Source organism: Lissotriton helveticus, chromosome 11 (assembly GCF_964261635.1).
Source record: "Lissotriton helveticus chromosome 11, aLisHel1.1, whole genome shotgun sequence".
Lineage (NCBI taxonomy): Eukaryota > Metazoa > Chordata > Amphibia > Caudata > Salamandridae > Lissotriton > Lissotriton helveticus.
Genome location: NC_136072.1, coordinates 983,787,801 through 983,813,660, shown reverse-complemented (window position 1 = coordinate 983,813,660; position 25,860 = coordinate 983,787,801). Strand labels below are relative to the sequence as shown.

Sequence of the window (25,860 nt, the reverse complement as noted above, 5' to 3'; positions counted from 1 at the left end):
TTAAGATGACCCAGCTTACATATTTAATTCTGAAACCACAAAACTGAGTTTTTCTTCTTTAAAAAAAAAAAAAAATTGTAGATGCTCCGTTTTACCTTCTTGGAGGAAGCTCTGAATAGAAGTATCACATGTTTTTTTACATGCGTGTGATACTTTGTCCGATTATGAAGGCCAGACCCTTCAAGTAACTGATAGACCTCTTGTTAGCCTATGTGTTTTTGCGTTAATTGAGAGAGCTTAATTTGTGTTTCTGAGATCACATTTGGTTTTGATTAGGAGGTCTTTGGTGCTTGTGTATTATGGACCTCCTATTCAAGCTACAAGGCCTGGTGCCAATCTTGGCAAACAGGGTTGCTCCATCATTTCACCAGCCAAATTACAATTCCATAATATCCTATGGAACTTTAAATGCGGCGGACGGGATATCTGCCACGTTTGTGGTGGAGTAACCCATCCGCCAAGATCGTAATCAGGCCCTAAGTCAGAAGGTAAAACTTCTGACTGGGTGCAACCTAGTTATAGTACCTGACTTATGCTTCTCCACGGTTGGCCTTAACTTGCTCCTAGGTGCTGGTCAAGCCCCAACAACAGCGGTTAGCGCTTAACGCTTTTTGGTGCTATTTTTATATGTAATCTTTAAAAATGTGTAAGTAAAGTTTCCTTGATGAGATATTTGTAATTTTTATGTCATTTCATTTATTAAAACGTACCTCATTTTAAATTGGTTTGGGATATTTCTTGTGTTGTATTTTCACTTTATTACTATTTTAGTTCTGTATAAATACTTTACACCTTGCCTATAGGTTTAAGCCTGTCTTCTCTGTTCCATAACTGCTAGAGGGTTGAGTTTAGTTTTACTTAGTGACTTTAGTTGTCCACCCTCCAGAGTCACACCCCTTAGTCAATATCCCAATATCTGTTGGTTTTGGTAGGAAAAGCTGCAAGCCAGAGATATTCAAATTTTGCAATCAGAAAGTTATCTTGCCGGCTGGATACTTTTGCCGCTGTTGTTAGTCAAGATTTTTACCTACAAACTTAGTTTCTTTTTGGAGTTTGGAGTCCTCAAGTGGGTACCTTCTTGCCGAGGTTCAGTTGAATTGGACTTACTGCTGCAGAAAAGCTTTGAGTGGAAGAAACCTGTTTCATTAGCCTAGTGAGATCACGCTTTGGGCAGATATGCTGGGTGGTTCGCCCTGGTGCTTCAGAGAACTGAAAGTCCAAAATGTTTCTAAGTCCTAGCTTTTCAGAGGAAGCGAGAGACTCCAGTTAGACACAGCCAACGTTCTAGGACGTTAGGATAGTACATGGGTTCAAGATTGATTCCAGCTGGGCTTAGATCAGGTCTGGTTGGTGCTAGACTGAGGGCACTTCAGGGAAAAGGCCTCTTTTAACTTATTGTGTTGTGACCCTGTAGCTAGGCAGGATGTCAGCCAAGTAACCCTTGGAATTCACTCATTTGTCCTGGGGGAGCAGGTCGAGTTCTTCAGGGCTCCTCATATCAAAAACATCAGGTCTAGCCTGCTTCTGTTTTTCCATGTGTTCTGAAGACAGTGCCTGTGGGTGCCACATTTATGCCTCATACCAGCTAATTGGTGGGGTTGACACCTAGCTCATCTAACCAGTGAGGTAAAAGTTCCCAGGGGAATCCCTAACCACTTTGCAGAGGTTTCTGTTTACCCTACTGCAAACAGTCCCACAATGTCCCTCACTCACTAAATCTAAGAGTTAGAATCCCTTCTTTCCTTGTGTAGAGCATGTTTGCCCACCTAGAGGTGTGGCTGTGTTTTTTATCAGTCCCCTCCGCAGTTGCCACTTCAAAACTGTTCTGTTGTCATCCCTTCCCCCACTGCGTTTGGTGCCAGACTGACTAGGAGGACAAAAGCAAGGGCCTTTTAAGATGGCACCAATCATTGACTTGTGACAGCGGAGGCCCCTATGAAGCAAATTAGATTTTAGGATTTTAGGGCCTTGAAGTGCAAGTGAAATGTGCCAATTAATAAGCCAATTTAACCATGTTAAAAAGGGGGGCACACAAACTCTACTCCTGGTTAGCAGGGGTAAAGTACACAGAGTTCTAAAGCTAGCAAAGTAAACAAGGCAACAATTTGGGACACCCTTTTGTGTCAAACATGAAGATTTTACAAGCCAGCGGAGTCCAGAGATCTATACTTTCCCAATTCTATATAATTTATACAGGTCGCTTTAGAATTTGTATCCAGTTCTTCTGGTTTTTTCTTCTTGTATGCATAGAACACACAAATCCTTTTAAGATTGTAGAAGACCTTAATGTGCCAGCACCTTATTAAAATATTTATATACTAAGTCTATGCATGGAAGTACTTTCCTGAGCTAAAACTCAATGTTGGAAAAACAAAGATTGTGTTCCCCTTTAGAACTTCAACAGTTTGGGCTTTCTCTTTTTGGCCAAAAGACTAGTGAGTAATAAGAATGGAAGAAGGTTGACTCCTTAATCGCGAGGCATGTGAAAGTCATAAGACTTGCTCAGTGAAAGCATCTGTGTATTCGATCTGGTAACTAAGTAGAAGTAGCGATTATGTAATGATCGCTGGCGTAATAATAGAATATTACTTGATTTTATATATAGAGTCTATGTTTGTTCTATTTGTGTTGCAACAAAATGTAATTATGACAATACTATGCATATTTATATATGTATTTATGCTGTAGTTGTAAGTAGCATGAACATGGCACTTAAAGGCTAAAGTGCTTTACAAATTAGATTTAAACATGTTGCTGAAATTAAAATAGGAATAACTAAAACACTGTAGATTTGTAACATTGTGTGTTATGTGAACTGTACTCTGATATATACACATGATATAAATCCATGGTAATACTTTCTTTGAAGTTGACTGGTTACATGAAAGCTCCTGTAGAAGAAGGGAGTACCTCCCAAACCACATAGATTATTTCCAATAAAACCTCAACAAGATGAAGAATCTTCTTTGGGGAGCCATTATAAATACACCATGCTTCCCTTGTCTGCTAAGTAGGCTCCATGTGCTGATCTGAAGGGTTACTAAAAAAACAGTTGAGGCAACATGGGTTCAATTGAGTTGTGTTTCATTAGGTATAGCCGCAAAGATGTGTTGGTGTTCTCAGACCTTCATAAAGATTTGTTCCATGTTAATAGTTGAAGTCTATATATGTTATGCTTTCTCGTCCTAATATTGCAATCTGCTCAGGTGGTTATTTTTACATATAGTTTAGTATTGATTATTGTGGATAATGTCATATGTTTTTGCAATCATTGCATACTTTTAGGATCAAATGTTAAATTGCTGCAGGTCTACCCAGGTGAAGGCAACCAACTTTATGGTAAAACCTTAATGTTAAAAGATGACGTGTGTCCCAATAGGTGGCTTGTTGAGCTCAACATTTGTGTCACATGCTCTGTGTTCTATAGTTCACAACTCTGAATTCCTGCAAGCACCTACTCAACCTTTCATCCTTATGAAAGTGGATACATTTAGTGCCACTTAAAGTGGGTAATTGTAACAGTTTGCGGTAAACTCTGCTATGCACGATGACACACATCTTTCATACTGATTTTTCAAGCGATCCACTTCTTTAGCTTTTCTGTTTCAAAAGATGAACACTGAATTATTGCCTTTGTACATTTCAGTTACGTCTGGCAGCATATTGAGATCGGCTATGTTCAAGGGATGTGTGATCTCCTTGCACCTCTTTTAGTGATATTAGATGATGGTAGGTGACTTTTCTTTATTCTATATTTTAAACCCAAGTCTAAAATAATACTGTGTAATAGCAACATTTTCAAATGCTAAATACTAATCTAATGTACTAATCTTGTCATATGACACATTTGTTCAAGGAAGAATTATAGTCAGATTGTGTACATTCCTGGAACAATGTTTACTGACATTTGTGGATTACTTGGATTGCACTGATACAAGCACACTATTGCACTGACAACTGAACCTAGATTGGGCATCCCCATTCCTGCAAAATGTCATTTTTGCACTGGTCAGTTGGTTCAAATGCCATCTCTGTAATTGTCAGGTGGTTTAAATATTAATGCAAAATTGCAGCTGTACAATATATGTAATCTAAATATTACTGTGCAGAATTGCAGCATTGCAATCTAAGTAATCCTGTACAAGGAGTCAACACTGGGCTAGCCTTAAACATTTTCTGTGTCTGGCCTAGAGACCGAATTATTTGTTGTGCCAGCCCCATACAATTAAAAAATAAATATTTACATACAGAGAGAGTTTCGGGTCCGCTCTCTTCAGGTATTGGTCTTTTTAGCTTTCATTCATGTTTTTGCTTCCACATACCAGAGCCTGCATTGAGGGAATGTGCCTGCCAAAATGTTGCATTGCCTAACTGAGTGATGGCATTTTGTCTGGCCAATAAAGTACTATGCAAATGTGTTTGTCTTTTCATTCTTTATCCTTTTTTCATGATCGTCTTTGTATGTCTTCAGGTTACAGTAATTCAAAGACAATACACCCTATTTTTTTATCAATAAAAAACATATTTCTCTGCTATGTGCATTAAAACTATATGGGTTTCTATACTTGTTGTATGTACACATGACTGCTACAGAGCACCCATATTGGTCTATTTAAATGATATCCAATATTTACTTTTTTTCAAACTAAAGATTTTATTGTAAGCATATGGCTGCCACATGTAGATAACATTACTTTTTCTTGCTTATTGTTTTATTTTCTGGAATATGTTTGCACCCAAACAACTTTAAAAATAACCATCACACTAACACTAGCTTGTTAAGACCAGATCGATTGGGTTTGCCAATGCTTGTTTTTGTTTGGAACTTAAAACTTATAAGTGGGTGTCAGTCACAAGATGAGGTTCCATAGTATAAGTTTTGTGGGAACTTGCACCGAAGTCCCTTTGAGAGTTAAAAAGCTCAAGCTTAAACAGATTGTCAGATTGTTGGTTTTGGTGTAAGCTTTGCTCAGATGCTTCATGTCAGTTGAAATCTAAGGCTTTCTGCAGATTGTAGTCCTTAGAAAAAGGATTGACAAAGTTGAACCATTGAAAACTATAAACCAAAGAAAGCTTGACCCAACTAAAGATAGCACAACCCTTACTTAATACTTTCTTCAAGCCTCACCACAATACTTGGCTGGCACGTGCTGGCAGTGTCACTCCTTGTACTTGATCAGGTTGAAGGGATGTTCTTGGCTTTATTAGGTTGCATCTGCAGCCCTTATTGCTCTTTCACTAGTACCCTGGAGTTCACACATACTAGATTATTCCTTCTATTCTGCTAAATGATTGCGAGGCAGAAGTTCTACACAGTGGTCCAAATTCTCAAATTGCATTTCACATTACATAAAGTAGTTCTACAGTAATCCTACCTGCATACTACAAAATGGTGTTCACAAACATACAGCCAGAGAATTTTGCCTCTTCTATCTTTTCTGTGCAGAGATCTCTTCCACAGTGGGATGGTGAGATCAGCAAAGATAGGTATACAAATTAATAGTAAATGTGGGAGGGACCAGGGAGCAGTGCAAACACGGAGAAAATTGCTATTAAATGGGAGGGATTTAGATAAAATAAAGGAGGGGTTTGGGAGGGGCATGGTTGTACAAATACAAGCACACACGCACAAACAAAAGATTAAGCCAATTACAATTCTCAAAAATACATTTCAAAGGTTCCTACAGCCCTAAAAGTGTCAAAACAAGTGTAACTTTATAGAGGCCCAGTCTCAGAGTAAGTCAAGCACCACACATGGCCAACCACCGATACTGCAACACACTCCCATTGAAAACAATGGAAGCAGGAATTAAAATAACATCACATAGGAGCTAATGTTCACTAAATTAAATTAGTTCAACACTTTAATATTATATGTTAATTTATTTAAAGTGATAAAAACTATCTTATATAATTATTATAACTGTTTTTAATTTATTGCTAAACTTATTTTTCTTAAAATACATGACACCTTTTAAACTTTTGTATATGTTTTAAAATATATAAATATGTACCTTTGTATCATGTATACACAATATTAACGAAACATAAAACATTTATTGAGGGTTAGTCATTTTTTTCTATATTATTATTTCAAAAATTAATACTTACAAACCTAATTAATATATTTTATTATAAACCACATTTAATTTGAGGAGTTAAGGGGCTGTAAACATTTATTATTTCCAGGTTAAAAATAAATATTTTGTTGATTTCATTCACATTATGCATTAAAATATATATGTACACCTGGTATACTTTCTCATAGGGAGTTCCCTATGGCTGTAATCTCCTCCCTGGTGGCAGACATGTCTGAAAACTAGAAAGCAAAGAATAGAGAGGCAACAAACAATCAAGTACAGTACATCAAAATGTTTTAAGAAACATATTTATAGGCATTCATGAATAAGTAGTAGTCCTTCAATGATGTTCATGAGATATTTTTATTGCAATCTTCATAAAGTATCTTGAAATTAATACAGCCAACGCGTTTCGCCCAGATTGGGCTTCCTCAGGGCTGTAAGTATAACATAAAGTAATGAAGATATATACAACCATAAATAAAACACATTTGATTAAGACATCACATTATTATTAAGACAAGCTGCCAACAAAGATTACATGCGGCCCAGTCCATTAAACATTTGAAAACACAAATTGAAAGACCAAAAACAACAGAAACCTTATGGTCAGAGCTGGAGGGGAAAAAGATGACACAACACATGACAAACCCAATATGTTCAATATTCCATAACTGTGTGCAGGAGACATTTCTACCAACCTCAGTTATTCAATGAGACCATAAAAAACAATTAAACATATACATACATATTCAAAACAAGAAGGGAAAAATCAAATAAGTACTGTCACAACAGAGAAATGCACACAGCTAACGCCAAATGAGTAATATTTATATAGATGGTAAAAGATAAGAAAAATGGAAAAAACGGGGAAAGACTTCCCCCATGAGACATAAGAGAAAAAAGAAGAATATGATGAGAGAGCGAGAAGAAAAGAAACGAACAAGAAGTAAAAGTAACACCGTTGAGATAGCATAAAGAGTAACTCAAGAGATTTAGATGCAAAATAATGCAACTCGAAAAGCCACTGGTACTACAGTAAAGGTAACCCGTAATTATTTCTAAAAACAGTTGAAGGCCGGCTATAAACCCACATACTGAAACATCAATGCCACGGACATTAAACCACACAAAACAAACAACTCACCAAATATTTATAAACGACGAAAACACGAAGGTAAGGCACTCTATGGATGGCGCAAATGGGTCTCTGTTTCTGAGTTTGAAACCGTAAACACAACATAAAGCACTTTTTTATACAGAAGGCAACAGCATGTAAGCCAGCCAGCACCATATCATTGTAAAAAAGGATTTATATACCTGTCTACAAATTAAGGTATCCAAGAGCTTCCTATTTTCACTAAGAACAGCAGTATGCGCAGGGCAAACGTGTAGGCCTTTCACGGAAGTGGAGCTTCAAAGAGAAAGCGTCCATAAAAAAGAATTGAAAACATTATTTTACACTGACCGCAACATCAATTGTTCAAAAAACTACCTAGCTAGTAGTCAAAGAGACTACCTAGCTGGTAGTCTCCAGAGCATATCCCACAAGACAGTTAACAATATAATCAATTACCTTTAATAGGTACAGTTGTTCCGACTTGGTAACAAATTTCAGTGAGCTACTGCCGGCGAACACTATGATATGTGTCCCTGGATATTACGCTGCAGAGAAAACAAATACATATATTATTCATAACGAAAAAAACTGAGCTGTCCCATATATCTAATAATAAATAGTTCACTCCAAAATATACTGCTGTTCTTAGTGAAAATAGGAAGCTCTTGGATACCTTAATTTGTAGACAGGTATATAAATCCTTTTTAACAATGATATGGTGCTGGCTGGCTTACATGCTGTTGCCTTCTGTATAAATAAGTGCTTTATGTTGTGTTTACAGTTTCAAACTCAGAAACAGAGACCCATTTGCGCCATCCATAGAGTGCCTTACCTTCGTGTTTTCGTCGTTTATAAATATTTGGTGAGTTGTTTGTTTCGTGTGGTTTAATATCCGTGGCATTGATGTTTCAGTATGTGGGTTTATAGCCGGCCTTCAACTGTTTTTAGAAATAATTACGGGTTACCTTTACTGTAGTACCAGTGGCTTTTCAAGTTGCATTATTTTGCATCTAAATCTCTTGAGTTACTCTTTATGCTGTCTCAACGGTGTTACTTTTACTTGTTGTTAGTTTCTTTTCTTCTCGCTCTCTGATCATATTCGTCTTATTTCTCTTATGTCTCATGGGGGGGTGTCTTTCCCCGTTTTTTCCATTTTTCTTATCTTTTACCATCTTTATAAATATAACTCATTTGGCGTTAGCTGTGTGCATTTCTCTGTTGTGACAGTACTTATTTGATTTTTCCCTTCATGTTTTGAATATGTATGTATATGTTTAATTGTTTTTTAAGGTCTCATTGAATAACTGAGGTTGGTAGAAATGTCTCCTGCACACAGTTATGGAATATTGAACATATTGGGTTTGTCATGTGTTGTCATCTTTTTCCCCTCCAGCTCTGACCATAAGGTTTCTGTTGTTTTTGGTCCTTCAATTTGTGTTTTCAAATGTTTAATGGACTGGGCCGCATGTAATCTTTGTTGGCAGCTTGTCTTAATAATAATGCGATGTCTTAATCAAATGTGTTTTAATTATGGTTGTATATATCTTGATTACTTTATGTTATACTTACAGCCCTGAGGAAGCCCGATCTGGGCGAAACGCGTTGGATGTATTGATTTCAAGATACTTTATGAAGATTGCAATAAAAATATCTCATGAACATCATTGAAGGACTACTACTCATTCATGAATGCCCATAAATATTTTTCTTAAAACATTTTGATGTACTGTACTTGATTGTTTGTTGCCTCTCTATTCTTTGCTTTCTTGTAAAATTGAGGTCCTCGGGCAGTGAACCTAAGAGGTGGGCAACACTGGCAAATAAGATTTTGCTTAGGAGGCTCCACCCCCTCATTGAAGGGTTGGAGGCATCTAAACCAGCCTAGGTATAAGTCTCTCCAAGGAAATGGTGAATAGCAAACAAATGTACATTACCTTTTAGGTGTAGGAGTAAATAAACACATGAATAAATATAAATGTGTATATTTGGCTTTGTGAGGTGCACCCATAGAATTTGGGCTCAGATGTCTAAGTTGATGTCCTAGATAACAACTTCTCTGACATCTTAGCTGATTAGCATCTGCTTAAGAGAAGCAGCCTGTGTTGTTTCCCAAATAGGTTAATCAACACTTATAATCAACACTTAGATAGATTGCAAATCAGCTCTCATATTCTGTGAAATGTGTAAGGCTTGCATGATGAGGCAAAAGTAGCAATTGGAACCTCTTTTTGAAAAATATTGTTGGAAAATCTCCTTGCCAACATTAATTTAGTTTCACACATTTCATAACTGAATGAAGATATAATCTGACAATTGCTCACCTTTGAATTTTTCAGTTGAGAGTTGGATTCCCAAAATGTGTTGAGCAGCTGTTAGAAATTGGGTCTCTAGTTAGCAGAGGTATGCACCCTTTCCTAGTAGGGATCACATATACTAGTCAGGATACTTTAGAAACACGCCCGAAATTAACCTGTGTTCACCCTCTGATAGCTTGACACAGAGGAGTCAGGCATAACTTGAGAGGTAATGTGTAAAGTATTTGTGCACCTCTTCGAACAGTAACACAGTGAAAACACCACAAAAAGACTCCACACCAATTTAGAAAACTAGATTATTATTTAATAAATACAAGACCAAAACGAAAAAAATCCAATGAGTAGAAGTCGAGATATGAATTTTTAAAGAGTAAAAGTGTCAGTAGCGCTTAAAAGCAAAGAGCGCCTATGGTCTTTATCTGGTCGCCCTGGACTGGGGCAAAGTCAAGAGTTCCGGCCACCCACGATGGAGCATGGGCCGGATATAGGAGCCATGCAGACCTGCTGAACACAGTTCCTTGATGCTAAGCGCAACAGCGAGATGCAGGGTGCAGCCGAGCGATGTGTCTGTGTCGATCCCACAGTCGAGGTCATGCAGTGATTTCCTTAACGCAGTGGTGGCGATGCGTCGGTCTGAAGATGATGCGCCGAGGCTTTAGGCATTTGTTCTGTAGACAATATACTGCGTTTCTCCACACAGTCGAGGGCATGTGTCAAGCTTCTCACACTGCAGTGACGAAGATGCATTGGTTCCAAAGCAGAGGTTCTTTAAGGTGATGTGCTGGCTCTGAATGCGATGCACCGATTCTGCTCCAGCAACAGGGTTGATGTGCCAGTTCTGCTACACGCAGACTGGAGATGCATTGAATTTACTGGAACAAGCACCTGTGTCTGCTTCCAATGGACCAGGCACAGGAGCAGGCAGTGAGACTTTAAAATCTCTCAGTCTCAGAAACAGGAGGCATACCAACAAGCCCTTGGATATCACTCTGGGTTTAAACAAGAGGCCAGTTCTTCCTCAGCAGGAGCTGAGGGTAGCAGGCAGCAGGACAGAAAAGCAGAAAAACAGTTCTTCCAGAGCAGCAGTCCACAGAGTGACAGTCCTTGTAGCAGCACAGCAGTCCTTCTTCCTGACAGAGGTTCTTTACAGGTCCAGAAGTGTCTAATCGGGGAAACCCAATACTTATACCCTGTTGTGCATTGGAAGTGAGAGTTTCTTCAAAGAAAGGTATTTGAAGGGCACAGACATCCTTTCTTCCTAGCTCTGGCTTCTGATGCACTACAGGGGGGTAATCAGCCCTTTGTGTGGGGACAGGACACTGGATATTCAGCTGTTAGCTCCTCCCTTCCATCGTGCCCAGGATGCGCCATCAAGTTGTAGATTGACCCTCAGATACACCTAACCTTCCTTTGTGTGTGGCTGTATAAAGAGAGTGCACAAAGTCAAGCTGTCATCCTCCCCAAACGTGAATTGGAGACAAGCTGCAGGCTCACAGATCTTTAAGAGCAGAGAAATGAAGTGAAATTTCTAAAATAGTAATGTTAAATCCAACTTTACCAGCAAAGAGGATTTATCATTACCATTTCAATGATATTAGACGTGACAGAACCCCTCTTGCTCAATAAGGAATTACAGCTTAAAAGTGTAGTAAGGAATTCTTAATGTTAACCTATGAGCAGAGTAGGCCTCACAGTGGTGAAAAACAGATGTGGGTGTTTTTCACTACGAGGACATTGCAAACTGAAAAGTACATGTCCAACCTTTTAGTTACACAGCACCCTTCCCTGTAGGCTACCTAGGGGTGAATTATGTGTAATAGAAAGGGAGTTATAGGCTTGTGAGAGAGTGTTAATCACTAAGTTGACATGGCAGTAAAACTGCACCCAACGGCTCTGCAGTGCCAGGCCAGAGACATGTTTAAAGGGCCACTTGTGTGGGTCACACAGTCAGTTCTGCAGGCCCACTAGTAGCATTTAATTTCCAGGCCCTGGGCACAGATAGTGCACTTTCCTAGGAACTTGCAGCTAAATTAAATATCCCAATTGTGGATAGACCAATGCAACCATGTTTAAGGTAGGAGTGCATGCCCTTTAGCACTGGTCAGCAGTGGTAAAGTGCTCAGAGTTCTATGGCCAACAAACAAAATCAGCAAAAAGTTGAGATAAGCAGGCAAAATGTCTATGGGAAGACCACCCTAAGGCTAACTGGTCTAACAGCAGCTTTGTTGGAAAATATGTTTTTCACATTTGAGACTAATACGAAACATTTGATTACATTTCTAGCCAGTTTTTGGATCTGTATGATTGAGGCTATCTGTTATGCCTCAGTACATATGCAATATTTTCCTGGTTTTGCTCATCTCTCGGTCCTGTTTTGCATTGCTCTCTTAGATTTGCCACTTTGTCAGATAGTGCACTTTCCTAGAAACTTGCAGCTAAATTAAATATCCCAATTGTGGATAGACCAATGCAACCATGTTTAAGGTAGGAGTGCATGCCCTTTAGCACTGGTCAGCAGTGGTAAAGTGCTCAGAGTACTAAGGCCAACAAAAAGAATCAGCAAAAAGTTGAGATAAGCAGGCAAAATGTCTGGCGGAAGACCACCCTAAGGCTAACTGGTCTAACAGCAGCTTTGTTGGAAAATATGTTTTTCACATTTGAGACTAATACGAAACATTTGATTACATTTCTAGTCAGTTTTTGGATCTGTATGATTGAGGCTATCTGTTATGCCTCAGTACATATGCAATATTTTCCTGGTTTTGCTCATCTCTCGGTCCTGTTTTGCATTACTCTCTTAGATTTGCCACTTTGTCAGATAGTGCACTTTCCTAGGAACTTGCAGCTAAATTAAATATCCCAATTGTGGATAGACCAATGCAACCATGTTTAAGGTAGGAGTGCATGCCCTTTAGCACTGGTCAGCAGTGGTAAAGTGCTCAGAGTACTAAGGCCAACAAAAAGAATCAGCAAAAAGTTGAGATAAGCAGGCAAAATGTCTGGGGGAAGACCACCCTAAGGCTAACTTGTCTAACAGCAGCTTTGTTGGAAAATATGTTTTTCACATTTGAGACTAATACGAAACATTTGATTACATTTCTAGCCAGTTTTTGGATCTGTATGATTGAGGCTATCTGTTATGCCTCAGTACATATGCAATATTTTCCTGATTTTGCTCATCTCTCGGTCCTGTTTTGCATTACTCTCTTAGATTTGCCACTTTGTCTAAATTCTGCATGTTGCTTGTCATAAACTTAAATCTTCCTCAGTATAGCATGCTCTTATTTTGCTTTCTTGGCATACTCCTACTTTTCTTTATATATAAAAGTATTGTTCACTAATGTTTATTGTTAACCGGTTGCTTAATTGTACATTTTTTTCTAATTTCTTAACGTTTAAAAATGTGTGAAGGCTTGCTATCACCAAGGAGAAACGAATATATAAATACTTGTATTTAGAGATGTAATTCAGCTACGTGTTTAGTACAAAGGCAGCTCATGGGAAATATACATTTCACTTCATCTCTAAAAGCTGCACAGTGACTAGGTAAGGAACGGTCGCCATGCCAAGTGTCTTTTACTAAGTAAAAGCACAGTGACTAGGTAAGGAACGGTCGCCATGCCAAGTGTCTTTTACTAAGTAAAATGTATTTCAATGCACATCCTGGCAACACTGGCCTGTACCACACAAAACTCATTATACCATTGTGGTGAAACATTAGTCCAATAATCAGATGTGCCTCAGGGTAAAATAGTCTAGGCTCCGACCTCAGCAGAAGTTTTTGGTGTTCAGAATAAGCAGTTAATATTGCCTTGCAAATATATATATAGTTTCATTGTGCTTTATTACTACAAATACTCACTGGATCAGATAAGTTCACTTTATTATGTCCCTTGCCTTAAAACATAACTACTGTGTTGAAAGAATCGCATCAGTTACCTGTGTAATTTGCGGTATATTTTGTCCTTGAAACCTTGTTGTCCAAAACGATATTCTGGATTCCATTTATTTATATTCTCTTGATATAAATTCGGATTGATTGACAAATATCTTCATTGCAGTCACAATATTAATTTTGTGACGCCTGCAAAGGATCCCTCTTGCCTTTTGCGGGTATAAATCAGTAATGGTTGGTAAATCACTGGCATACGATTAGGATATATTCGGTGAAATATAGTAAAGGCCTAGGATAATTATGTACCATAATTCCTATTAGCTTTCTGTGTGACTACATAACAGATCTATCCAAACCGATGTCTGATTTCTTTTGCATTTGAATAAGATTTATGGGTCAATTCGTAAAGGTGTTTGTGCCCTAAAAATTTAATTTGGAATGGTGTGCTACTCGCCTCTCTTATGGAATTTGCTCGTCCTGAAATTTGAGAGTATATTTCAGTTTTTGTTGGTCAAATCTAGCACTGCTGGGGCTGTGATCGTCCCTGGTTTTATGGGTCCATTTGTAAAGGATGGTGAGCACCCATTAACCCGTTTGTTATTTGGTATCCAGCAGCAATAGGATGGTCTTTACCCACCTTGAAAAGTCTTGGAGATTTATTTTGTCACAAGCAGGAGTAAACGTGTTTTCAGGGTAGAAATGGGGAGGGAACATGACCACAATTCTGTACATGAAAAAGTTAACTGATAATATATTGCCCGTGGAGCAACATGAAAGCTAAAATATGCAGAAAATTATAATATGAAACTAGTTGCACATTTGAGTACTCCTGGAATTGCAAGAGTAGAAAGTCAGAAATGCAGTCAAACTTAATAGGAAACCATTAAATTGCAAATGTCCATTAAAAACGTTGTGTAATCAACTCCTAAATATAAGGCAAATTATTGATACCCAGCACGGCAAATTATTGATACCCGTCTGCGCCCGTCCGCGGCCGACCGAGGCCAGGGGCCAGGCATGCTGCCCAACGTCTGGTGTACTCCTCTCAGGCCCTTCGTGCCCTATCCCATCATGTCCTCCTTGCGCCTCATGCTCTAGTTACCATTCGAGGAAATAACATTCTATCCTCTCCCCCGCTTATAATTCCTTCTTCACCTTCCCTTCCCACTTCCTCACCTCCCTCTGTTGCACCTCGGCTGACTCAGCCCAGTCCTAGTGGTAGTGACCCTCTCACATTACTCTATCTCAATACTCGTTCTCTCCCTAAACATCAGCTAGACATATTCCAACTTCTTGACGGAGGTCTTATCGACATCTTACTCCTTACGGAAACTTGGTTAAACGCTGACTCTAACCCTGACATCTTGGCCGCCATCCCTGCGGGTTACTATATTCTTCATTCTGACAGAAACCCGGGCAGACCTGGCGGCGGAGTCGCCGCTATCATTCGCTCCCACTTACAGTTCACTACCCTCGCCACTCCACCCATAGCTAACACGGACATTCTTACACTGAAATTTACCTCTCCCAATTCCTCATTTATCTGTATATTAGTTTACCGTCCCCCTGGCAACTCGCCTCTCTTCCCATCCTTATTTAGTAGTATGATCTCGCAGATAGCCATCAATTCCGCTAGGGTTTTGGTGGCGGGCGACTTCAACTACTGGCCTTCAGACCCTCAGGAATCCTCTCTCTCCCGTGAGTTCACTGACTCACTGCTTGGCCTAAATTTTTCTAAACACATTTCTGCGGCCACACACAACAAAGGCCACACACTAGATCAGATCTGGTCCACCAACCTCGACATCCCCTCTCCCTTGGTCTATCCTTGTTCCTGGTCTGATCACTTTTTTATTTCTTTCTCCTTGCACTTACTCTTGTCTACCCGCCCTCCGATCCCCATAACCTTCAGATCCGAAATTGGAAACAGGCTGATATTCCCCATTTCCATTCTATTCTTGCCTCATCATTTCTCCCTGACTATTCTGATTTGGACTCCCAAGCCACCTCTCTCGATCAATGGCTGTCCTCTGCCTGTGACGTCGTTGCCCCCATCAAAACTGTTAAGTCCAAACGCCCCCATGACGCTCAGCGCTGGTTTACCTCCACTCTTAAGGCGGACAAACTTCGCCTCAGACAGGCTGAGCGCCGTTGGCGGCGGAACTATGACCCGTTACTCCAAGTCACGTACACTGATTTATTAAAGGCTTACAAACGATCGATCATTTCGGCCAAATTATCTTATTTTTCTCAGAAGGTCTTGTCCTCGGCATCCAAGACCAAAGAAATTTTTTCTATTGTAGCTGAGCTCTCCCTTCCTGATCGGGTCACCCCTCAGCCTCTACCCTCACAAGCCCTGTGCAACTCTCTCAACTCTTTTTTTTCTGACAAAATCTCTGCGATTAAAAATAACATTCCCCTCACTACTCTGTCTCATGATTCTGTTCTCCCCCCCCCGAATCCCCATTCGTTTTCTAAATTTCCCCCCATCTCCCTGGATGTTTTTCTCTCATTGCTTCAGACTGTGAGCTCTGGCTCGCCTAATGATTGCTGCCCTACGTCCATCTTAAGAGCTGCCTTCGTGGCCTGCCCCGGCCCCCCTCTTGATCTTTTAAACCAATCTCTTTTGTCAGGCTCTGTCCCTAATGCTTTCAAAAGCGCTGTGGTGGTTCCCATTTTAAAAACAACGGGCCTCGACCCCTCCACGCTGGCCAACTACCGCCCCATCTCCCTCCTCCCTTATTTAGGAAAGGTCTTAGAGACCTATGTCACCCGCGCCTCAGTGCCTTTATCGAGGAAACTCGTTTCCTCGATGATCGACAGGCTGGGTTCAGACCTGCTCATTCCACTGAGGCAGTTGTGGTGGCAGTCATGGACACGCTGAAACAGGGAGCTGACAGGAATTTGTCCCAGGCCCTTGTACTTTTAGACCTCTCAGCCGCTTTCGACACGGTCGACCATGGTATCTTGGTCGACCGTGTCAGAAATGCTGGCATTTCTGGCTTGGCCCTGTCATGGGTGGTATCTTTTCTTCATTCCCGCTTTCAATCTGTTCGGCTTTCTTCTTTTTCTGCCCCTCTATCCTCTCTTTCCTGTGGTGTTCCCCAGGGTTCTGCTCTGTCCCCGCTTCTGTTCAATCTTTATATGCAGCCCCTTCTTGTCTCTCTTCGTCAGTTTTCACTTACCGCTTTTAACTATGCAGATGATCTGCAGCTTATTTTTCCTCTCAATTCTTCTCCCTCTTCCTGTTCTAATTTTCAAAATGCCATGCTCTTCATCTATGAGTGGATGAACCTTAGTCAACTTAAGCTCAACCCCAGTAAAACGGAGCTGGTGGTGACCGGTGGTTCTCTTTCTCCCTGGTCTCCCAACTTCTGGCCTGCAGCTTTGGGTTCCCCTCCTTGTCCAGTGAACACAGTGAAGAGCTTGGGGGTCACTATCTCTAGTGACCTCTCAATGCGGCCTCACATCAACACCGTCACCTCGGCCTGTTTCTTCCACCTCCGCCGCATCGGGAAGATTCGCAGGTTTCTATCTCAAGAGGCCCTCATTCTTGTTATCCTTGCCCTCATCACCTCACGTCTAGATTATGCCAACTGTCTATACGTGGGGGTCCCTGCTTGCCATCTTTCCCGACTCCAACTGGTCCAGAACCAGGCAGCCAGACTAATTTTTCGGCAGCCTAAACATCAGCATGTCACCCCTTTGCTGAAAACTTTACACTGGCTCCCAGTTGCACAGCGGTGTGTTTTTAAAATGGCCTGCACTATTTTCAAGTCCTTGTTTTCATGCGCTCCTGCCTTTATCTCTTCCTGCTTACACGCCTATGTCCCTTCCCGTCATCTCAGATCTTCGGCTCATAACCTTTTGATTACCCCTAGGTTCAACCGCAAGAAACATGGAGGAGCCTGCTTCTCCTTTCTTGCTCCTGTTACCTGGAACTCCCTCCCTCTTGCCATTCGTCTGTCTACCGACTATCGTCGCTTTCGCAATTCTCTGAAAACCTACCTGTTCCGTCTGGCGCATGGCTAGTGGCCCTGCCCTCGTATGTTCTCCTCCCACCCGGTCTCGAGCGCCAAGAAACCAATTGGTGTATGTGCGCGGTACCAAATCCTTTTTAATAATAATAATAATAATAACACGGCACAAAATCAAGCCCTTTTTACGCCATTCTTGTCTGTTTGCTGTATTTATCAAACTGAACATTCCGTCTTTGCCAGCTAATCTGCAATACTGTGAAATTCTCTGTTTACATTGAATGGTTCATAGAAAGGGAGTATGATGGCATGGTAGTCACCCAGATGGAGAGGTGAAGCATATTGCAGTTGATTTTGGAATTCGTGATGCCGCATTTTCAATATGTTTTAGAAGTTGACTTTGTTAAACTGTTTACATTGTTCTGGTGGCTAAGTTCCCGCCCTGTAATGGTGGTGGTATTTGAAGTGATGGTGTGTTATCGTTGGTTATTTGTTTTATCTTTATGACAATTTTTATATATTTTTTACAAAGTTGGTGCACCAGACACATACGGTAGAGACTATATACAATAGTGATATCATGTTTCACTACACTTACCATGCGTCGAAGAATAAGCACAGATCTCCCTCCCCCCCAAGTCCAGCCAACATTCAACCTCTCAGTCATCTCCCCCTTCCCCAGAGATCCTGCTGCAGGTCCCACAATCATATAAGACTGTATTTCCTCATCTAGGGCATGACCAGGGTTTTCAACTCTCCGAAGTATGATGGCACGGGGTCAACTCCAAGCAGCCCATATTTTGTAATGTTTGAGTGGCCAACCTCTGGCATTGTTGATGGGAATCTCCATGCTCTTGCAACAATCTAGCCCATGTGTCCACCCCTCCACGGATGGAGGATCTTTGTCTTTCCAAACCCTGGTGATATCCTTTTTTGCTACCACCAGACCCAGCCGCAACCAGGCCATGCAATATCAGTCAGTGTCAAACCCTTCCGCAATATGAAGTAGATACAGCTTGGGGTCCTAGGGCAGTACTGGGGCAGTCTTCCCCAGCTCTGTTCTAGTCAGTGTAACATCCCCTCCCAGAAGGGGGCCAGTGCCCCACACAACCAAACTGTATGAAGACAGTCACCTCGTTCAGATCGACTTCGCAGGCAGGTTGGTGCGAGTCCGCCCCCATTCTCCATTGTCTCTACTGGGTATAGTAGAACATGTGTAAGTGCTTTCACTGTATTAGGTGAAACTGCATGGCAATTGCAGTCTCGTGGGGAAGGCACCGGCTTCTCTCCAATCATCATCATTCAGTTGTCCTTAGTCTCCCTCCCAGGCTTCTCTCAACCAGTCAAAGGAGTCAGTTGTGTTAACCACAAGAGGTGCATACACCCGCAAGATCTGGTGATTGGGAAGTTCCTCCATGAGGATTTTGACCTAAAGCGGGCTATAATCCGGAATATTTGACAGTCCCTTGAGATAGTGAGTGAGGGCATGCATTAGTTGCAGATAGTGGAAGAATTGTGAGCGATGCCGGTCATATTTCACCTGCAATTCCAGGAAGGATTCAATGTGGAGCCAGCATGGCATCTCTCAACTTAGAGATATAAGTAACATCCCAAGATTTGAAGTCCCCCAGGGTTGTAGCCTGTGACTGGTGGGTCACTTGCCACAACTGAGTTTTCTTCGTCAGGCATCCCACCCACCTCAGGGCTCTATGAGTCTCCCTCCAAAGCTGGAGGGTCACTTTTGTGGCAGCCTGAAGGTGCTCTGCAGGAGCCCCTCATACAGCAAATGTAAGAGGGGGATTTCCTGCATTGCCCACCACTCCGTGACAAAGGCAGGGTCTGCGAAGTTGTTAAGCCACCATTCATTTATAAATATAAGATGAGATGCCCTGTAGTAGAAGAATATATCTGGAGTTGCAATGCCCCCATTGTAAGGGTATTTATAACACTTAGAAAGGGTGACCCTTTGGACATGGTGCCGCCACGGGAAGTCCCGCAGCAGAAAGTCCATTCACTGGAAGACTGATGGTGAGAGCTAAAAGGAATAGTTCTGCAGCTGGTACAGTAAACAGGGCAGAACGACCATTTTATACATAGCCAGCCGCCCCAGGATGCTTAGTGGCAGTGTCATCCAGAAACTAAGATCTCGGGACACCCGGTCTAGGTGAGGCTTAATGTTGTGGTCCCAAGTCCGGGAGGGATCATCAATCACATGCAAATAGTGGAAGCCTTCTTGACGAAAGTGTATGCCGGCCTTCCAATTGAGCACTGATGGTTGGTATGCCATGAGGTACACTGAGGATATGGATCTGTTAATGGTAAGCCTGGAAGAAGTCCTTAAAATACACGATATCTGAAGTACTCGGGTCGGGCATCAGAGGGATTGTCCAGGAAAATGAAAACATCGTCAGGCATAGAATGACCCTGTCCGACACCTCTGGCGCCCACTCCAAGCACCTTACAAAGGCATCTATCCCGCCTAGGCGCTAAATTGCAATTACAAACAGTAAGGGTGCTGGGGCGTTCCTGCCTCACCCCTGTATATATTGGGCAGACAGCAAACCTTCCACCCTCACTCTCACTTGGAGATTAGTTTATAATAACCAGTTCCAGGCAATGAAGCTGGGCCCAAAGTTAGGTTTCTGCAGCAGGTAAATCAGGTAGTCCCATTGGACCGAATCAAATACCTTTTGGAAGTCAACTAGAAGGAGTGCATGGGCTGTTGGTGGCCTATGAGCTAGTGCCAAAGCGCTGTGCAGATGGCAAATGTTACGCTACATGGCCCTTAGGCATGAAGCCCGATTGATCAGCGTGAATCAGGTTAGTAATCACAGAACATAGGTTGTTGGCCAGGGCCTTAGCTCACAACTTAACCTCCGTATTGAGCAGGGAGATGGGGCAATAGGAAGAGCACTCATCAGGTTGTTGTCCCCGTTTGATTATGACCACTATTTCAGCCAGGCGGAGATCAGGAGAGAACATGTCCTCATCCTGGGCTCATATAAACATGCTCCAAATAGGGTCAATAAGTAGCCTTTTATAGGATTTAAAGAACTGCACTGGAAGCTGTTAGGACCTGGGTTTTTGCCGGAGTGGAGTTAAGGCAGAGTCTTCCCCAGCTCTTCATATGTGATGTCTTTATCCAGTAAGGCTCATTCTAGGTCTGCCAAAGGGCTTGTGGGCAAAACCCTCACAAAGCCTTGGAGGGCATCAGGGTCTTCTCCAGGTGGCTGGGTGTATGGTGATGCGTAGTATGCAGCGAAGCACTGGTTAATGGCAGAGTCCCCCTTGAGTTGAACCCCCCCTTCCCTCCATTATGTTTGCAGTGGGTATGCAGTGTATCTTTTGGTATAGAGCCAGTGCAGAATTTTACTTGCTTTATCTCCCTAATGATAGATGTGACTGTGTAGAACGACAGGCCTACAAGCCTCGTCCAAGTGCAGTTGACGGAGTACCTCTTGTTGGTGTAGTGAGTCTCTCAGTGCAGTCTGGGAACTGAACGTGCATGAGACACTTCTGTTTCGAGAATGCCAGTTTCCAGGTCAGTCATCTCCTGGTATTGCTTCTTGTACCTTCCTGAGATATGACTAATATTGTGTCCTCAGACAGTGACCTTCAAGGACTCCCAGAGGGTCACCTGGGACTCAGTCGTACCTTAATTCGTGTCTGCGTATCTTTCATCGGCTGTTTTGGATATGTGTTCTAGTCTCAGTGTACTGAAGCCACCATACATTCAAGTGCCAGCCCAGCTTTCAGCTCCAGCAGCCAATCTGTAATCTTGATTCTAATGGGAGTGGTCTGAAAGACTTCACATGTGTATATGAGCATCCCATAGACTCTGAAGCAGGGAGGAGAAAGTAGTCGAGCTATGGTATGACTTTATGGGTCCTAGAATAAAAGGTGTGACCCTGTTTGATGATGTTGATATTGGTGATGGGTTATATAGGTAGTGGAGTGGTATTGGTGCTAATGATTTTGTTGGTTGTTGTATCGGTGCCGGAGTACGTATTAATGCTGGTGGCATTTGTGGTGCCTCTATCGTTGGTGGTGATATTGGTAGTGTGGGTTTGGCCTGGATGATTTTTTTATTTAATGTGGGCAAATAGGGATGCAAATCCTGGGAAAAATTAGCATTTGTATCTGGGTTCGCACCACCTCCCACCATTGAACAAGAAAGAGAAACCAAAAAATATAGGCGAAATATGCCTGTAGTTCTGGTTTCCTATGGGTTTGCAGTCCTCTGTCTGTAAATATCTTTGCCTGGCCCACATAAAAACATCATATGCAATCTCAGGGAAACGTTTTGGCCTAAAGTTTAACGTTTTTGTAATGCAAGAATCCTAAGGGTAAATCCAACCTTTAATTCTTCTGCTGAGTGGATTATGGTTCCAGGGGAATCTAAGAGGACTTATTTTGACTGTTTTCAATTTTGCTCAAAGATTTCGCCCGCCCCTGCTTGTAGAGATGGTAGCGGTGATATTGATAGTAATGGCTTTGAAGTTAAGTAGAATTGGGATGGGTGCTACTGATATTGATGCTTTTTGTATTGGTCGTGGTTGCATTTGTATTGTGGTATTGTATGTTTGAGATAAAGAATTGAATGATACAGAAAGTGTCACGTTCGAGTGATGGTTATAAAATAGTTCTTAATGTATTGCAATGCAAGCCCTCTATAAAAGGAGGAATGGTATACCAAAGAGGCAATACCATGAACCTCAAGTAATTGGTAACAAAAGGTAACAAAAAGAAGAAAGCTAAAGATGTCTTAAGCCAGACCTAAAAAATACATTTCAATACCCTCCTCGCTTTCACCTGTACAGCTTTTAAGTACAGCAGCCCCTGTTCAAGACTTTCCCCCAAAACAAAATGTTTTCTGCTCCATTATTCCCTGGATGTAGATCCTAGTTATAACAAATTGTATTTAAATATGCCTACACTGCAGAGCTGGCCTTTCAAAACCTCTTAATGTATATTGTTCATATGATATCTCCTTTTTTGTAATTATCTTTCTTCAAAAGCAAACCCTTGAAGTTACCCTTATGAGGCTGCCTAGAGGCTACAGATACCACTTTAATAGTCTATTCTAGCAGAATCCAAAACTGATATTTTCTATTTATATTTCTTGTCCTTTTTGTACTCTCCATCTCTGGGCCTCTGATCCGTTTGCTCTGTCTGGTACCTTTTACAGAGGCGTTGGCGTTCAGCTGCTTTTCAGAGCTCATGAAAAGGATGAACCAAAATTTCCCACACGGAGGAGCTATGGATACACACTTTGCAAATATGAGATCATTGATCCAGGTAATCTTGGTTTAAAGTGCTTTTTATGTTTTCTTTGATTTTTTACACATGATATACAGAAGAGGCTATGTTTTATATTAATGTGGGGTGGGATAGACTCGAGTATAATGTTAAAGGTATAAGGATTGTATAGATATACTTGTATTATAAGAAGGTGAGCCGTCCATATTGAAGATAAATATTATAAAGTGTTGGAAATGAGGGTCTCTAGTTGGCAGATGTAGGTACCTTTGTCAAAATAGGGACACTTGCTTCTAGTCAGGGTAAGGAGGGTACACTCCTAAAAAACCCTGCTCACCCCCTTGGTAGCTTGGCATGAGCAGACAGGCTTATCTCAGAGGCAGTGTGTTAAGTATTTATGAACACTTACAGTAATACAGTGAAAACACTACAAATGGACACCACACTAGTTTAGAAAAATAGTAAATCTTTATCTAAACCAGCAAGACCAAATATGATAAAAATCCAACATACAATACTCTTGAAAAACCGTACTTGTGCAAAATAACCTTTAAATTGCAGGTAAATCAATAAAACACAGTTTCTCTGACTTTGTAGCTCCTCCTGGAGCTACCGCTATACTGAATACGACAGAGTCTAACAATTCCAGCCGACCGTGTTGATACGGGCCAGCTAAAGCGTCGACACACTCGGACACAGTACTTTCTTTTTGCGACCAACATGTCGATGTGAGTCGGTCGGGGCAAACGCCGCGGTCGCGTCATGAAGCGGAACGTTGCAGCATGTGGTGTCCTCATGATGCGGTGCAGGCAGTGGCTCGTTGACGGAGTCGGTGAGACCAGGGCTTGCGTTGAAGGGTGAGAAGGTGCTCGCTGCTGTGCTGGCAGCTCACAGTGCGGCGATAGAGCCGGTCGATGTTTGGGTCGGGCAGCGACAGAGTCTTCGCAGCATGTAGCGAAGCTCGTTGACGGAGACGGTGAGACCAGGGTTGCGTTGCAAAGCGAGGTGTTGCTCTCAGGACACGAAATCCTGCAACTGACTCGATGACAGAGTCGGGTAACCTTTCCTTCTGTGGAGACAATCAGAGACAGTGCCCACAGACACTTTGAGGTCTTTGCTGTTCCTGAGACGTCGAGAACATGGGGCAAACTCCGTTCAAGCCTTTGGAGATCTTTTCTTCAAGCAGGGGACAAAGCAAGCAGAAAAGTCCTTTTCACAGTTCCTTGGCAACAAGTAGCCACTGCAGGCCAACCCCAGACAGCAAACAGCACAGTGGCAGTATTCCTTCTCAGCTTCTACTTCTCTTCTCCTTGGCAAAGGTTCCTCTTAATTTCCCAGATGTGATCTAAAAGTCTTGAGTCTGGGCCTCTCTTTTTATACACACAAATCCTTTGTTCTCTGAAGGCACAGAGTGTCTGTACCCAGCCAAAACCAGTTCTGTCCTCACTGGTGCAGCTTCCTGGCAGGAGGTGGAGACAGCATTGTTGAAGGTAGACCAGCCCCATTCAAGTGAAAGGAAATCACCTCCCCCTACTCTAAATTCAGCCCAGGTCTATTCAGTTTCAGTTTCAGTTTTCAGTTTCAACAGCTTTATTCGACAATTTGCAGTCATAAAAACATTTACAAAAGTACATTTGAATATTTAAAACAGCTGTTGAAGGAGAACCATACTTTAAGTCAGTAAAAAGAAAAGGACTACTTCAATATCCTTATTTATACATTTCATAGATAAAAAGTAAAAATATGCATCCCAAGACAGACCCCCTTAAGGGGCTCCTAGTTATGTGTCTGGAAGTATGCTGAATTCACTTGGAATAAAAAGATAAAATCTCCATAGAGAATTTCCTTGAACGGTTAAAATATATACAAAACACACCACATTCATATATACAAGAAGCAATTCACTAATCCTTCTTACATTTAATTATTTATGGGACATAGCCAGTGGTACTTGCTATCAAACCCTACACTACTCAATGATAAACTGGATAGTTCAAATTGCTTCAATATTTAATCTCACTCTGGGATATAATGCGAGCCCTCAATACCCATGCCCACCCTAGGAATTTTGCCATGGCTATTGCCATAGGTGGTGATGTGTCAGTCCGCAGAATGCGTTCGGCTTCAGCTGCCCGTCTAGTGCCTAGTAGCTTACAAATTGGAAGCAGCCAGACCCGACGCGGGGCAGCGTAAGCCGCACAAACAATAAGGAGATGGGACAAGGATTCATTACAGGACCTGCAACCCGGGCAAGTAGTTACTACGTTAGTGGACCATTTTACAGTAAATATTCTCACTGGAAGTGAGCCCACCCTGAACTGAAAATACAATTTCCGGTCCAATGGTTTTGTGATTAGATCCCAATAAGTTTCCAACATCGGAGTGGCTTTGTGTTCCAAGAATCGGCTTGTGAGGGTGAGAGACTCACTTTGCCTCGTGTTATTACCCCATAACCATTCCCAATGCTTGGCCTTCAACACATCCTTAGTTGGAAAGTTTGAGTTTACAGGATCCACCCACATCCAGGCCAGGCCTATATCGGATAAGAGGTTTCTGACTGCCCAAAGCCATTAAATTTGATGAGAAACATCAGCCCTTATTAATTCTAGTTAACCTTTCGCATAGCCTGAGAGCCCTGGTGTGGTCCAGAGTCTCCTCCAGTAAAGGATGGGACGGAGTTTGGCTACAGCAGCGATCGGTTTCATCCCTAAATCAATTTGTAATGCACTGGCGGGAGTGCCCTGTGGCAATCTAGTAATTTTTCTTAGAAACCTGTTTTCCGAGGTGGCTAGAGTTGCAAGATTTTCACATCCCCAAAGTTCTGAGCCGCATAGGGCTGAACTAACGGCTTTCAAATTATAAATTCCCACCAGAACTGGGCTAATGGGCTTAGTGTACGATAGATTATATTCATGGTGCAGGATCCCTTTTATCTGCCTGTGTTTAAGGGAAGCTAATTCCACCTATTGATCCCACCTCATATTATCTTGGAAGGTCCCCCCTAAATAGGTGAACTCCTTCACCAAATCCAATGGCCTATTACTCATACAAATGCCCCCTTTAAAGGCCTTATGAGCATTAAATGCCATTAGCTTTGTCTTTGATACATTGATCTCCAAGCCCCGCTGCAAACAAAAACCCACAAAGGTTTTGAGGGCTCTCTGAAGCCCGCTAGGGGTTTTGGACAAGATCAATGTGTCATCGGCAAACATCA

The 25,860-nt window shown here is 41.7% G+C and overlaps 1 protein-coding gene across 2 annotated transcripts in view; it reads left to right on the top strand.

Moving 5' to 3' along the window:
• Positions 1-25,860, top strand: part of SGSM1 (small G protein signaling modulator 1) — a 1,153,128-nt gene that overhangs the window by 1,069,000 nt on the left and 58,268 nt on the right. For both annotated transcript variants that reach the window (XM_078667338.1, XM_078667339.1), the window contains 2 exons: positions 3,647-3,729; positions 22,576-22,685. In XM_078667338.1, the coding sequence (XP_078523464.1) occupies positions 3,647-3,729; positions 22,576-22,685 (193 nt within the window). The remainder of the gene's footprint in view (positions 1-3,646; positions 3,730-22,575; positions 22,686-25,860) is intronic.